The 17,959-nt window shown below is 31.7% G+C and overlaps 1 protein-coding gene across 1 annotated transcript in view; it reads left to right on the plus strand.

Annotated features, from left to right (window-relative positions):
- LOC123703384 (zinc finger protein rotund-like) overlaps positions 1–16,904 on the plus strand; it is a 93,520-nt gene extending 76,616 nt beyond the window's left edge. Inside the window, exon 7 of the mRNA XM_045651301.1 lies at positions 13,674–16,904. Coding sequence (XP_045507257.1) covers positions 13,674–14,687 — 1,014 coding nt within the window. The 3' untranslated portion in view covers positions 14,688–16,904. The remainder of the gene's footprint in view (positions 1–13,673) is intronic.
- The last annotated feature ends 1,055 nt before the right edge of the window (positions 16,905–17,959 follow it).

Below are 17,959 nucleotides of genomic sequence, written 5' to 3' on the forward strand. Positions count from 1 at the left end.
TAGTGTGATATATTTGTTTTTCTTTAAAAATATTACTATCCAAAATAAGTAAAACTGGTACTTATTTAGTTTGAATTATATTCCATTATTAATTTATTTATTTTGGTACTTATAATATTACATTGAAAATAACGTCTCAAGTTAATTCGTACGGGTTGTAGAAAACAATATTAATAGTTATTTAATGCTATTCCTCTTTTGAATGCTTCTTTGTATGTCCTAGTTTAACAAATGTAAAAAACCTAGGTCATAGCTTATTTTAAGCTAGTTTTATTGTCTCGTGTGTATAAAAAAATGACATTCCTGAACCGTAATATAAAATTAACATATCCAATTATATTGGAAATTTATGCACAATATATTTAAATATAATATACCTAATTACGTAGCGTGAAAAGCAAAAAAACTAGCCAAAGCCTATAAATTAATTAGTATAGTAATTTTTATTTAGTATAGCTACTCGGAGCGTTTCATAGTGCAAGTTTATAAGCAGGTATCTATGCCCATAACATACAGTTACAGTACATAAGTACTCTTAAAGATAATATTATATAGAAATCTATTCGTAGATTTTCACTATCATTATTTTATATTTATTAATCTATATAATAAGTTATAGGTATTTCTTCTGTGTAACTAGGTAACTTTTCCTTAAAATCGATCGAGCTTTTACAAGCGTTTAAAAGTTTTTTTTTTAATATTTCCTCATAATTAAGTTCATCCTATTTTTAACCGATTTAAATCAGTACTAGATACTGGCTTCTAGTTTTTAATTTTTATGATCGTTTGAGCTGCGCGGACGCACGATGACGTCACATTCCGGAGTGACCTTGTAACATTCAATGCCAAGATCGATGGTAATATTTGGGACCGGCCGCGGCGCGAGCGCATCCATTCTACGTCAGTTGGATGTTACGTAACTTATAAAATATATTGTTTATCCACTTGCTAATGGGAAAAAATAGACGTTCTTTTTTTTACTTTTCCACATACAGATGTAAAGTTTATATTTAGTTTGGTTACATTTTATGAGACGTTATAGAAATGTCGACAATCATGAAATCGTAAAACTGTCTATTTTTAGTGTAAGATAAAATATTTTTTTTCCATTTTCTCATAACCGAGTTGGTAAACGTATATAATTATATATTACTTACAACGTTTTAAATTAATGTTCTTTTCCATCAATCCACTATGTATCAACAAAAACGTTATAAAGTTTAATAATATATTTTATTTTTAGCCACCCAGTCGTAAAGATATGTACATAATATGATAAATAAGTAGTAGGTATTAGTTATGGTCTGTAACTTTTTTTAAATAATATAAAACACTTCAAGGCCACGGTCAGTCTACAAACTAAGTTCCAACGTATACAGTATGATAATATTAACATCTATAATTATTTGTAACTACATTCTTGCAAATAAATATAATTTGAATTTGATAATGAAATGAAAAAAATCACGTTTTAAACCCGTAAAGTTTTTAGGTGTCACGTCTAACAAAAAATAGTTACCCCACAGTAATAAATTCGTACCCTAAACATGACTAGGTGGTTTGGTTCTAACCTGCACTTGCCATTTGGGAGAAATTAATTATGCCAAGGGTTAGTTTCAACTATAAATTATGATTTTGGGGTGAAGTGGAATCGATGACACGTACTGTTTGAGTTTTAGGTGAATAATTACATTCTTATGAACTTATTTAGTTGTGTTCTTCAGAGTTAAGAGATTTAAGGATAAATTGCATGAACATTCATTTGAAAACATTGCTTTTTTATTTGATGACTAGCTTACCGCCCGCGGCTTCGCCCGCTTTGTCTAAAGCCTAATAAATTATATACTAAAACCTTCCTCTTGAATCACTCTATCTATTAAAAAAACCGCATCAAAATCCGTTGCGTAGTTTTAAAGATTTAAGCATACAAAGGGACATAGGGACAGAGAAAGCGACTTTGTTTTATACTATGTAGTGATAATATTATTAAGACTTCAACGCGTCACTAGTTTTGCGAAATACAATTAAATAAAGTTCAGTTGTATTTAAAAAGCTCAATAGTCATTTATAAAATTAATAATCTAACGAACATCACATAATATGTATCCTAATATCTATACTTATATTATAAAGCTGAAGAGTTTGTTTGTTTGAACGCGCTAATCTCAGGAACGATTGTCCGATTTGAAAAATTCTTTCGGTATTAGATAGCTTTTTTATCGAGGCAGAACGCCAAATACGTCATATTATACATATAATATATTCCAAAGCACACTTACGAAATCTAAATACAAAACTATAACATTTCCTAAGGTTAGGGCACAAAATAATAAATTACTACCCTCAATTAGCATAGATAAACTCGGACAAGACGTTTATCTGGAGAAAATTTAAATGATATAGTGGGTACGGGATTATCGTGATCTGTTTCACTTCAGATTGCTTGGAAAAGCTTTTGATGCTGTTTTAGTATCATTTTACATGGAGAATTATACTTTTTATATACTTAAGGTTGTACGAATAATTCGTTTTGCTTGTGAAGCTTCACATTAGAGCTAGGGAATGTATTTAAAAATTAAAAATACATCTGTTTTTTACCACGTTGATAATTAATTCATTAGAATTTGTTACATTAGATCATTTTCTTATACTTAAATAAAGTATTTGGGAAAATGATTTAACTATAACTTGTATTTTAATTAAAATATTTTTAATACTTAATTGTTAATAATTTATAAAATGCAGGTGAATCATAAACTCATGAGAAGCCAAAGAATCAGCCTCATGTAATAAAAAGGATGTCGCATATCTAATTGCTTAAAAATATGCAAAATCTCCGTAACAGATGGACAGTTTATGATACATTTCAGTAAAGCTCAGGCTTCCAGCAAAAGCTATTCTCCCATGAAATTGTTCATCCGATTCCTGGTGGTCCAATTGACCAGATGACCATATGACCCATATATATAACACCTGTTTGAAGCCTTACTTTGCTCAAATACTAACTTTTTACAAAAAAGCCCATCTTAAAAATGCAAGTAAAAAGTTGAACAGAAGGTCAGTGTGATTTTTTGTCAAGATTTTTGATATAACATGAGATTCATTACCGTATTTAGATTTAGAAATTAAAAGTTTTTTCACGGATTTTAAACGCGATTTATACTCAAACATCGCGTAAAATCAAACAAATAGGTATATTTAGCTTTATGAGCTGTGAATATATTGTTTAATTTTTAGAGAAACTTGTATGATAGGTAACAATGAAAAGATTAAGAATTAATTGAAATTTCTATCATACTATTATTACACTAGATACCTGTTAACTTTATAATGAAACAATTTATTATTCATAAAACCTAAATAATTAAAATTAACGTTGTAGTTGATTGAATTCGGTACATTATATAAATGAACCAATTATTTTTTTAGGTATATTAATAGCAGGTACAACAGGTATTTTTTTATTTATTTCATTTATATTTTTATATGAATGAAATAAATAAAAAAATATATAAATGTAAGTATACCTCGTATACTATTAACAATATGTAGAAGACAAGTAGGTACTTAACTATTTTTTAAATATAAAAGTACCTAGGTAATTTAAAAGAAAATTAATATCGAGGTTGTCACCACAATAGAAATACAATTTCAACGATAAAGTGCATTCTTAAATTCTGTGTTGTGTATACAACAAACAAATATATCCGCCTCTTAAATAGTCAAGTCAAAATTAATCCCATGTGATTTATTCCTGTGCAATCTATGGCTTTAAAACTCTATTTCCGCACATTAAATTGCGTAACATCACAAAATTCGTTTAAAAATCACGCGAAATTTCTTTGAAATTTGAACAGGATGCTCTAAGAGGGATGTTATGACCTGTCTCACGACCCTGCAGGTGACACTTGAAATCTGAACACAACACAAGCAAAAATCAACCTTATCCTAACAGAATAAAGCTCTCAACATCAGCACGTTATAAAATTGTGTATCCCATTCAAGTTTACGCTAACTCAATAGAAAATAGACCCCAATTCATAGGCATACAGCTGTTTTTCGTTTGACGAAGTCCCTTAAGGCCTCGTGGGAAAGATTTTTACGCATCCACGGAAACTTTTTTTGGGTGATTTCCTTTAGTTGTGCAACGTATTGTGTTTTGATTTATCGATTTCTATATTAGCTTTAGTTTTGATCCTTTGCATCTGTTTAGGGGGTGTATAATAGGGGATGAATTGAATGACCGACAGACGTTTATAATTTTATGCTAGAAAATTTAAGGCCAGGTGGCATGAGAGTCTTCCCAGGGGAGAGATGCATTAGAATAAGTTTATAATAAAAATTTTAAATAACAAATTGGTCAAGAACGTAACCTTAACAGATACAGAATAGGTACCTACCTAATAAGAGGATGTTTTTGTAGTTTTAGTGATTAGAATCGATTGACGGACAAATAAAATGGTAAATAAAATACGTAAAAATAATTAGCATCTATTGAAAAGTTCATATTTAATAACACCTAACTATCAGTTATGAAACACGTTCTAAACTAATAATTTTATTAATTTATGTTATTAATACACATGTACATATTATTGTTTAAAATAGGGTAAAAATATGCACTTTAAAAGCTATAAAAACATTAATGTTTTTATTAAGTTTCAATTGTAACAGTAATTATTTAACAGTAGTTTAGCGTCAACCGTCGTTAATACGTGTGTGGAATAAACGGCTGTTTATTTGTACCACCTGTCTCTTACGTCGTAACAAGTGTCATAGTTTAAAAAAATAGATACGGCACAGAAAAAAAATCTGCAAACCACATTATATTTTTTTTTAAGTATAAACATTGTATTTTTCTGTATGTAGGTATATAAATACTAAATACACAATAATATACACATAAATATACAGAGATCAAAATAAAATACGTAGTGCTTATAAATAAAATAAAATCATTTTCTCATATTATCTACAAAAAATACAGACATTTTTTTACAATTGCTTACATTTGTATTATCATCGTAATGAATTCCAAATAACATCTATTTATCTTAATTGATAATAATATTGAGTCTAAAAAAATCGCTCTAAATACAATAAAAGATAAAACAACCGATTTAGTTTAAGGTTACGTATTTATTAATTTTCTTTCGTTGTTATATTTCAAATATTTTGTTTGCTTTGTAAGTATACAAAATACATAATAATATTTGTTTGCTTGATCATCTAATAAAAAAATTAATAAAATATGGTGAAGTAATAACCTGACATTTTGTTCAACCAACTAAATAGCTCACATAATGCGTGCTCAAGTGAAATTTGCATTGAACGTGAAACAACATAGCCCTGGGATCAGAATATTACGTACAAAGTATTACAGATTTCTAAAGATACCCCTGTAGTGGTAAATCAATACCATTATCTCGAAACCACTATAAAAATGAGTGATACCAAACAACCTGAACGGATTCTGCGAAATTTACATCGTTTGCAAGTAAATTGGGACCTTATAAATGTGTTGTTAAGTGTCAAAATTGCACCCACAGGGCTTAATACGTTCGCCGCACAATTATCGGGAGTACCTACAGCAAACAAAATTGAGCTATAAGCTGTTGGTTATAAAATCAATATTGGTTTAATGTCAGCGATACTACTTGTAAAAATGCATTGCGCAATAACAACCCTTATAGCCTAGGGATTAGAGTGTAAAATTTCTTGCTCAAATTTGACGCTTATATTGTTTGGTGATAAAGTAATATAGATGCTCCCGCGCATCTCAGGACACCGGGCGGAAATCTTAATGGATCCTGGAACCCAAACTGACGACGCGATCCATCCAATATTGTGTAGTGTTAATAATTTCCTCTGCGTGTTCTTTAAATTGAATTTTATCACAATTTTTCATCAGTTTCGTTCGATAAAAACTTTCATTCATTGGATTACTCCAAGAATGTAAAATAACGATGTATAGTTTACAAATATATTTTTCTTTTCTATATTTTCTTAAATAAGTTTATCACACCTACGTAATGTAATTATTGGTCTACCTGTCATGTCTAATAAATATACCGTAGGCGCTCTATTCAAGTCTATAGCCAAATCGATTACATCAACCGCTAGTCTAGCCTTAGCAATGTACTAATGTTCTTCGAGCAATCAAAATAAGAGTTTCGTGACCCGTTAAAAAAACGAAGACGTAGCAATGTTATTACAACTAGCAACCAAAATTAATGCTTTAAAAGCAATTTCTACGCCCAAATCCGCGCTACGTGTTCAATGCCAATATTAAACGGTTTTTTTATTCGGGAGCACGATTTCAAACTTTTTATCTGTCGCTTGGGTGACAAAAGCGGAAAAAACTATCATTGCAAGTAAAAAAAGTCAGCTTTGCGTCGTTAATTTGAATCTTAACTCCTTGGACTAAGCGCTAAATTTGTATATCACAATTGCAAGATTTCGTAGGTTTTGAAGTGGGTCTTGGTCGCTGGCTTCTTTACGCCAAAGTGGCGGAAAACGGTTACTTTATAATAACGTTTTTCATTTGACACGTGCTTCCCGCTCGTGGCGTTCGAAATTTAAATTTTCGAACTGTCGGTATAATATTATTCTGTCGTGTCTAAATGATTTTTAATCTATGTCCTAACGTATGATAAGTGTGATAGAGATAGCATTTTGTTTTTTAGTTTTTTAAAGACCGGTTTGAAACAAAGGGCAAGAGTTACTTAATATTTATTGTATTGTTTTACGATCTATAAATTTATGAATGCGATCTAGAAGTTATGTGATGATTAGAAATTGATCTCACGTATCATACATAAAATCAATTAAATTAATGGGCGTGTTTTTACCTGTTATAGTACAAATTGAATTAGAGACAGAATTGTAATCAATATAGTTTCATAACATCTGTTCCCACTTGGGAAACACGTTCGAAACTAATATTTATAATGCATATCATATACATAAAAAACAACAAATTTATGCAAAAAATTTGCACCTAACTACAGAAACAGATTTCGTAAAAACCTCTTATATATTCGTATCTACTTTTTATCAACCAACCAGCAAATAACATCATTAAACTATCGCAAAGGAAGATTGAATTTAACTCAGATCCAAGTGCATACACACATAATTATCTCATTTACATGTGACCAAAACAGAATTCCTTGATTTGAATACTGCAATGTATCAAGATTTAGCTAGCAATGTGGTTTTTATTTGCCCAGGAGGTGCATTTTTTGTTGTTTTTTACTGTATTTCTATATATACTGTGGCCAAACGTCGAATTGAGATATTGCATCTACCTATATGCTAATGCAACGTTTCAATTAGTTTTTACATCAATTAGTTTAATTCTAGGAGTGGTATTGGATCATCTAGCAAGAGCTTACAACATCGGAGGAACATGTGGTAGTCATTTGTAGATCAGAATGTTTAAACTTGTGGTAGTTTAAATTTTTTTACAACAGTGAGGTAGGAAAGGTTTCATAACCTTCCTTTTTATCTTCTGCTCTATATTATTCAGAATTCTCTCGTAGATTAAAAAGTTATATTATCATTACTAGATAAAAATTGAATCCCCTATTTCATCCACTATATTTTATCTTCTTGTGGACAGTATTTATCAAAATCCTTTCTTAGTGGGTGCTAGCATCATAGTGACTATCGCATCATATACAGCTCGATCGGTCTCATTGCATGTTTGCAAACAAAATGACCAAATCAACAGAAGACAAAACATCAATTTTAAATCCTATAAAGTTAATTCAAAATATTTCTACAACATCATAAAGAAGGGTGAACGATTAGTTCCCCCAACAAATTGGTCGTATTTCAATCAAATTAGAACGAATCAAAACATTGCTAATTATTTCATAAATATAACATCGATTGGATATAGAAAAGATTTAGTAACCGCTGATTTCTCGCTTCTTACTCAGATTATACGGTTTTTTCGACCATTGCACCAATATTTGACGCATGATTGGATATGACATTGACAATTTTTTGCCATCTGAGGTCGATACAAAAAATATGGCTTTAGCATAAATGATATAATAAGGTTTATAGAAATCTGTGGAAGGTTAAAATTATTATCGACAGCCGCTTGAATTGTTATACCTAGATTAAGTTAGTTTTTATTATAATGCTTATTGGGTAATCAAAATCCTGATAATACCTAAGTTGAAATCTGTTATTGTTTCTATATTTTAAAATACTCGGGTTTCTTATCCATGAACCTATATCATCATCGTATCTAACGATTATTGTTTCTTTAAAGTTTCTATTAACATATTGTTTTTAGAATCCATTTCTAGAATTCATTATTCATCCATTTTCTTTAGAGCCCTTTAAGTATGTATGTTTTAGGTTTAATAACAGGGAATTAGATCTATAGGTATCTAATAATAATCAATTAAACTACATGAATTTTTTTCTTGTCATATCAATGAGCTTTCAACTAGGATATTTTTTCAGTATAAACACATTTAAAAGGTCAAATTTTAATGATGTACTACATTATAATTTTTTATAAATAATGCTATTGACAATCAGCCATGTGACAATCACCTTTCACCTTTAATTGTTTAATTATATTCTAATCATTAATTCTCATTAGAATGAAATAATCACGCTTTCGCATACAAAAGATTTACTATTTTTTGGCAATTTAATGTCATTGTAAAAAAAATAGTAATGTAAAAAAAAATCCAATTCGTAATGAAAACAAAAGTGCCTAATGAATTTTTTTATACCTAAGTATTTACAGTTTTATGTGCAACAAATAAATAAGTTATTTATTTTTATTAATTTAATATTTGTCTGCTTGTTTCTTAGTTCGTATACATTGTAATCACCTCGACAATTAGCAAGGCGATATAGGTAGTAATGTGGCGAAGTCATGAAAAAAAATTCGACCAAAACAAAAACACAAACAATATGGCTATTTACAATTTAAATTACGTTACATAGTTAATTAAAACTATGAATGTATCTAATTATTTAATTGTCACATAATTAATTTGGTTATTTGAATACCATTGGCCATTTTTTTACGTTAACTAGGAGTAACAATTGTATGTGTTGTTCTTCAAAAAAATAAGTATCAATATTTAAAACTTCTTATCACTACATAGTATAAAACAAAATCGCTGTCGCTGTCTGTCCGTCCCTATGCATAAATCGTAGACTTTTACAAATACGCAACGTATTTTGATGCGAATTTTTTTAATTGATAGAGTGATTCTCGAGGTTGGTTTTAGTATGTTATATAAGTTTTAGACAAAGCGGGCGAAGCCTCGCGCTGAATGCTAATGACGATTCTGACTTACAGTAGAAAAATGTTTTCACAACTTTTCGGAGGATTCTTTAAAATTACTTGGTAATAATTACATGATTCGTAGCATTAAAAGAAGTAAATAATAAAACTTAAACATTATTAAACATACAGCTTGGTCTCCGCCACTCAAGTACTGGCATACAATAATCAGGTCTATTTATACTGGTTACCACTTTTCTATGAGATGTATTCCATACAAGTTTCCAACATAATTTAGATAATTTCCATCATTACAATAATTCTCAACGGATGTACACAGGCCTTAACCTGCAACCTCTATTTCAACCTTCAAATTTAAATTTAAAAATAAATCCATACTTAAAAATAATTGTTCAAATTCTCAAGTAACGCCATGAGTAATTAATTCCAAATCCGGTTTTGACTGTCTTAAATTTTGTGGTATTAATTTTTATTTTTACAAGTATTAATTGAGATTATGTGGAATATCCACTTATTTTTCGTAATCAATTTTTTGTAGGTAAGTATACAAATTTGGTGTACCCTTATCACAGGGGTAAAAATGTGTTTAGAACCTATTTTCAAACCAACCGAATTTACACATAAAGCTTCAATATCAAAAATCGGTCTAGCAGTTTCAAAAGGGTTTGGTTACAAACACTGTGACACCAGAGAGTCATAATATAATATAAGAATTTGCTGAAACGTGTCAAAACTTAATTTTAACAAACAAAAATGTCCCCCTATAAACCGGTTTTAACTCCCATTAATATTTATTCCAATATACCAAGCGATAAGTCCCAATTAATTTTTCAATTAAAATATTTAAATAATACAAGCACTATTTTCTTTATTTCCTTTACATTTGAACGTTTTGTTTCTACATAATTGGTTTCTACAGATTATTACAAATGTGTAATAATTCGTAATTTCTTTTTTCATTATTGTTAGTCAAAAATAACACATTTCTATTTTTGATTATATTTATAAAAAAAGGTTTGATTATTTCAAATGTATTTTAGCGCTTCACTGTAAGAAACGGTATTAAAAAAACAGACAGCTTAATTATTATAGAAAAATGTCTATATCTGATACCTACATACTTTCTAGTTCTAAACTCAATTTTATCCTGTAGTTTTACCAAATCGTAACTATAATATTATTATTGTTTTCAATTTATAGTGTAAGTGTTCAACACATTTGAGTGGATCAAAATAAACACTCATAATATTTCTTAAGATTATAAAAACTTTAATTGCATTTCTTTCTCTACAATATCTATTTTTAGCATATATTTTTAGGACATCTAGTGACGCATCCTTTTTGTAAAATTTTATCTTTTAATTAATATATTTGCATGTACGTCATTCTTGTATATGTGTATATAGGTTAATATCAGTTTAATTAAAAGTTATCGATAGGTATCAAACCCTATATAATGACTAATTTTATTTATCTTCTAAATATATTCATCAATTATTTTCGACACGATACGTTTTTAGATCATTATTATGTAAATTTTGGGTAAGTAAAGATCAAAATATAAAACAATATGACTATATTTGATATCATAATATACTTATCTTCCCTGAAATTAAATACAAAGGAGTTTGAAAAACAGTTGTCTATTTGCACATTATAATTAGTATCTAAACGGATCAATACAATATTAATATAATCTTTTATGACAAAGATGTTGGCAAACACTGACAAATGATTGGAAGCATAAAAAGTGCCGGGCCATAAAACATAAGATTTTAAACAAACAGTAAACATCCTGCGATTTATTCGTACCCGCAAAAACGCCTTATTAGAGCATCCCTCGACCCTTAGATAAGTGCTTGACGATTATTAATTTTGGCAAAAAACAACAGTAACGGAAAAAGGTTTTAAGGAAATTAGTTTTCTGTGGAAAGTCCACCTACACTCGAAGCCTGAAACTAACCTTTAAGTGAATTAAGTATTAACATAATTTACGACTTGCTCTTTACGTATCTACGTAAAAGTTGAAATCAGTCAAAAGTATGTACTAGGAATGAAAATCTAAATCTCTTATAAATATGGCCAGTAAAACACATGTCGTTAAGGACAGAAAATAAACGACAACAGACGTAAAAAGCTTAAAACAGAAATCTTATCCAACGAGGGGTCAGCGTAACTGTCATAATGAATGACTAGTGCTTAATAATGCCGTTAATCCAACCCCCCTGTCCACCACAAGGGTTTGCACAATCTCATCTCGGATCAACCCTTAGATTAAGCATGTCATGCTTAAGGCAGTGCTGGGGGGTTTGGGAATTCACGCTAATGCGCTCAGAAAAAAGTGACAAAGTATTGCATATTTTACAATGTGTCGCTTGTATAACCTTTTGAAATAAACGATGATTAAATACTTAATTACATAGGTGTCTTTTACTTGAAACAAATGCGTATACATTATATAATTTAACAATTTTCAGAACAGTAGGCACAGGAATTTAATTATCTAAAATCCTATTTTCATTAGCATTTAAATTAACATTGTTAACGTATATGAAAAGATCATTTCATACAACCATCACTTATAATGTCATTAGATCGTTCAAAATGTGATCAACTTGAATCATCTCACCCAAATCACGATAATTGGCAACAAAATCCAAATTTACTTCATCGATCAGGTCCCGGGCGAAAGACGCGGGAGGAAAAAGACGATATCTGACACATCAGACTCAGATTCCGGTTATGGGATACCGAGGAGCGCTACCAATCCCACCGAATGGGGTTTGTTGGCATCCTCGGACCACGAGGTTGGTGATTTGGATCTAAAGACACTCTTTGGTCATCAAAATCTTATAAAACCACTCGATACAAATCGTACAGTTAACAAAATCTCGCCAATTGTACAAATGACTCATAGATTGTCTTTAAATCAACAAATCATGTGTTATAATCTGTTTAACTTATCGCCGTTTTTGTTTGATTTTTTACATGTTTTATTCGCGCTTTTTCTGTGTTTTTTTGTCAATCCGTTTCAATTAAGTGTTTAATGTGCACCATAAATTTATTTAATACAAATCGTCCAATTTGTTCGATGTTTTTTGCTGTTCTGATGTCTTAGTATATTTTTTGCTTATTTAATTTCGCACTGCGGCGGCCGTCTAAGAAATTGTTCAACATGAATAAATTCTTAGTACGCAAAACAATTTTAAATCGAGCGGAAGGAGCGGTATAATACATCAATTTAACACAGATTCCTTTCGAATGGATCCTTCACGAAGTCCCATTAAAAGTCAGGCACCACCTCGAATTTCCAGCCTCATGCCATTAAATAGTGCTCCAAACTTTAATTATGTTCAGGCTGTGACCAATCGCGATCGTGTCTCGCGTACTTTGACTAGTCATGCAACGTGCTACTGAATCCTATAGCTCCAGTAAACAGACGCATTAGTGTCACCGACGACTTTACGACTATCACCTCTAACTTCCTTAGATCAGGGCTCAAAATCAGTAGCACTTAGCACTTTATCGGCAGCGGCTCGAGCTACAGCCGCTGTTAGCCCGCTATCGACGGTATGCAATCTGATTTGACATTCTAATTTAAGTTCTATCTGAGATCACAATAAGGTTAAAATTGACGTCGACGCTTTAAAAGAGTATAATAGATATTCGAGAATGACTCGTCTATTGTCAGCGATATATTTCGTAGCCCAAAGGAACGTGGTCCACAGTTTCATTGTCGGACAGCGAATAACGTCTCGATAGGATGACGCATCACTTTTAACTTGGAAACTAATTTGGAATATCACAATAAGTATCAATGGCGTACCGAAACAACCTTTTGAATGTGCAAAGCGTACCGGCATTCTGTTATAACACGTACATGGCACGCGCAAAGATACCTTCTTACAACTTTAATGACTGGATAACCAATTATATATTCAATGGAGTTTTGAATACATCTTTAGGAAATAAACAAACAACTGTATTAACATTAATTGTTTACTCAATTAACATCGAGGTTATTACTTTAATCAAGGTGCGTGAAAACCTCCGTGAAGGTGGCATCCTGTGTTTATTACCGCGTTAGTCTCTTAGATAAATAAAAAGATCCAAAAAACGAGTACGATTTGTTCCGGCTCTCTGCGGATGTCGTTCAAGGGCACGTCACTTTCTGATGAATCCAATGATGAATTTTAAACATTAGTGTAAACGTGACTATGTTGTTCTTTGGTAGTATGCATGATGTAATAGTATATTTTCGTATTACCATTCATGTAATTCAAATGTCACTTTGCATGTAACACAGATATATGCGACACATTTTTTTTCAAATCATTCGTGTTTATACTATAGATGGTACCTAACGTATTGTTTCTCTTTATTCCAGGTGTTCGGCTCAAAGGCGGACCTGCAACTGCACACGCAAATACATCTACGAGAAGCGAAACCCTATCGTTGTACCCAATGTCCGAAAGCGTTTGCGAACTCCTCCTACCTCGCGCAGCATTCTCGCATACATCTCGGTATCAAACCGTACAGATGCGAGATCTGCCAGCGAAAGTTTACCCAGCTATCCCATCTACAGCAGCACATTCGCACCCACACCGGTGACAAACCCTATCGATGCACTCAAATCGGCTGCACCAAGGCGTTCTCCCAACTATCCAATTTGCAGAGCCACAGCCGCTGCCACCAAACAGACAAACCATTCAAATGCAACTCCTGTTACAAATGCTTCACGCACGAGAAAGATCTCCTCGAACACATTCCGAAACACAAAGAATCGAAGCATTTGAAGACGCACATTTGCCAGTACTGCGGGAAGAGTTATACGCAAGAGACGTATTTAAGTAAACACATGAACAAGCATGCGGAGCGAGCCGACAAGCGGCCACCTATATCTGCTTTGGGTCTGAGCGGGCTCAATAGATCCCTGGCAGCGGCCGCGCCCACTTCGGCTCCTTTCGTCGACCACCCCTACTGGCCAAAAGTAAGCCCCGACTCTGCAGCGCACATGTCCGATGAAGGCGGCTACCATCAACAAAGAGAGAGTGATGATCACCATGAGCAACAGTTGCAACAACAGAGAGCGCTGTTTGCTCAGCACGAGAGCCAAGATGATCGCATTCAGCCCCCGGTTTCGTCGGCCGCGAATTCTGCGTTTACGCCGATCAACTCCATGGCGCCTCATTTGAATGGGCTCTCGCACCACAGCGCCCTGCCCACGCGACCCTACTTGTACGACCCCCTCCACTTCCAGCAGGGCAAGCAGCAACCGAACTCTTTCCCCAACCAATTGATATCTCTTCACCAGATCCGAAATTATGCGCATCAACCTTCGGCTCTCTTGCCCGCTGAGCACATTCTTCCTCACTCCCTCTCTCACAAAGATAAGCAGTAAATCTTGCCGTTTCTTAGTAGGTACGCCTATTTAATACTTTCGATGGTATTATTAGACTATAAAATAACGAATATTAAAAAAGTATTTAGAATCTCGCTCTCCATGACAGTTGTATTATGTATAAAATACGGAAATGTTTTGTCGTTAGTGAGGCGAAATTCACATTTTTAGACTTATATCGATATTGTGTATAAATACTCCCGAATACGAGTAGATAACAAATTTACTGAGTACGAAATGTGATTTCAAGAAATCTAGCAAGTTGTAGCTTAATGATTAGTTCTCGTCAAAGCACAGTTACCCCCAATTCTAAGGTTGTACTTGGTATTGTGATGTAATATAGGATGGTCTGTGAGCTCGGAGGAGATGCACTGATGCTTTCAGGAAAACTAATCTTTAGCACGGAGGAGTAGTCAGCAATAACGTAACAAGCAAGCATAATAATAGGAACAGAGTACACAATATAAATGCATAATAAAATTGCTTAACAAGCATAATATTATTCTCGTCTTAGATGTCCTGTGAATTTTAATCACATTTTGTCTTGTAGTTATGACTCAACGTACTGAATGTTATACAAATATTATTTTACATATTATATGTACAATGGATAATTTTAATGCACATTTTAAGAGTTTTAAAAATTTCTGCAAGTTCTATATTGAGGACTTAATGTTAAATAATGTTAACAAAATCTCAGAGTTCCTGATAAGAAATAGCAACAATATCGATAGAACGATTTTTATCTAATAGATACCTAACTGGAGCGTATATTTCTTTTGCATTTTTATGGCCTGGTTTAGGACCATACGGATCTCTGTGAACACTTTTGCACTCAGTTCCTACTTAGATCGATTATTATCTTATTTAGCTTTATTTTTCTTCTTTTGCACTTTAAGTATTTACCTTGTTTGGAAAATGTGCTCTTCCTTCAGCCTCCTTATGATGAATTCAAACGATGTACTTTCAAAGTCAATGTTAGCATACAATGCCGAATGTTTACGATGGTTACATAAAAATTATTTATCATTATTAAATTACACTGTTTTTGTGATATTAATATTGTATTCAAGGTTAACTTGGTCAAGGATATTAACTCAAATATTTTCTTTTATTTTAAAGCAATATGAATATTAATGCAGGTTTCAATGCTTCTGAAGGCTAAATACATTTTCTGATGGCGTTCTATGAAATTTATAAACTACTGACGGGTTGCCAAAATCTATGATTTTCACATCTTTGTAATCAATCGCAATTTGTATATATTTTGTAAATATGAGGCAATTTTTTGAAACTTAAATTTATTACATTTTGTTTAAGTCTAAAATGCTTATGCTCAATTATATTAGACGATATATTAAGATGTCTGATTGCTTTAAAGGAATTACTTTGTCGTCAATTACTTCTGTTTGGGATTTATTGACGTCTAGATTATTTTCAACTGTGGATCGTACTTAATGTTGGTATTTTTCGTTATTTTTTATGAATACCGACGAAGAATATTAGACAATACGTATTCAATCTGATTATTTGATCTTGTAATAAAATTGTCTAATGATCGTGGTCGAATTAGAATAATTTAAAGTATACGAACATTGTTGATTTTTTTTTTATTTCGAAATTGTGAATCAATTCTAGTAGGTAAATGAAAATGTGATAGGAAATGAAAGGGTGAGGAATATTTTTGAGAATAATTTGTCTAAATTTGTTTGCTATTGATCTTTTAGGTTACGAATTGTTAGGTTGTGGTTATTTGTGATTGGACCGCTGCAGCTGTCCCGAAGCCGTCTGTCGCGTCACAAAGTTAGCCAAATGCTAATTTAGTTCTTGTACAAATGAAACATTGTTTTTATTGTAAACTACGGCAATATTATCTCTTCCGAATTGTTATTAATAAGTGATTGCACTTCTTATGTATAGTATTCAACGACATGACATTAAACCGAGAGTTTTATCCAAAATTTTTCGTTTATAATTGGTTTAAGGGTTTAAAGATCGCCAATATCTATCTATTGTAAGTAGAAATGTGATATTGTAATTGATTTTTTTTAGTTAAGTGTAAACTTATTATTATGATTAAATTACATATTTTTGTAAGTAATTTCGTTTTATGATTATTTCGCTTTGTCTAGCGTTCCCGTTTAAGATTTTAGAAAGTGGACGAAATCTTTTGTTACTTAAAATCAAATAAAAATTAATTACAATTATGCCAAGAAACTGTACTTTTATTTACACCCCAACCTTCACATTTAGCCCTTATTATATTGAGCTATATTTGAAATATCTCAGTTTTTTTTCGATATAAAAAGTACAAGAGGAGTCTGTATATACTTTTATTCAAACCACTATATAGTTTAAATGTATAACATTACAATTCAAAAGCACTTCTGCAAGAAATCTATACATAATATTAATTAATATTTGAAAATAATTTCGTTTATATTATATTATCTACACAATAACCTATTGTAATGTGTTACACAGATACTCGAATACAGATAGATATAGATCATAAAATCGATACCTAGGAATCCTGCAGAAGCAATTTTCACTAAATGAATTTCTTTCTTAAATAGATTACTGAATTATATTTTTAGCAATTTTCAGTTTCATTAAAATAGGTCAAGTCGCTTCAGAGGAGTTTAAATAACAACCATATGACTCAAAATTTATAGATCTAGCTAATCGCTATTTAGCCTGGTCTTTTATTTTTATGTAATTATCATCTTATTACAATAACCAACAGAAAATTAACAAACAATAAATATTCAAAATCGGTTCAGGCCTTCTTGACAGTTTAGTTAAAAGTAAGAAGTTCCAACATAGAATCAACACTCATGACTCAATCCTTAAAAATAATAATAGAATCCCATCCATTTCTTGTCAGCAAATCTACTATATTATAAAGCTAATATTATAAAGCTGAAGAGTTTGTTCGTTTGTTTGTTTGAACGCGTTAATCTCGGGAACTATTGGTCCGATTAAAAAAATTCTTTCGGTGTTAGATAGCTCATTTATTGAGGAAGGTTATAAGGCTAGGTATATATCATCACGCTACGACCAACAGGGGTGGAGCCACGGGGATGAAACCGCGCGGAGCAGCTAGTTATTTATAATCTCATAGGTTACTGAGTTCTGGCGTATTTTTTTTCCTCCGAGACGATAAGAGCAGCTCTACACAAAGAGGTTTGTATTCTATCGTAAGTACTAGGAGCAAGTAGGTACTAAGAATAAGGGTAAAAATAAAAGAAAAATTGAACTTTATCTATTTA

The sequence above is a fragment of the Colias croceus genome, chromosome 26 (genome assembly GCF_905220415.1).
Source record: "Colias croceus chromosome 26, ilColCroc2.1".
NCBI classification, from domain to species: Eukaryota; Metazoa; Arthropoda; class Insecta; order Lepidoptera; family Pieridae; genus Colias; species Colias croceus.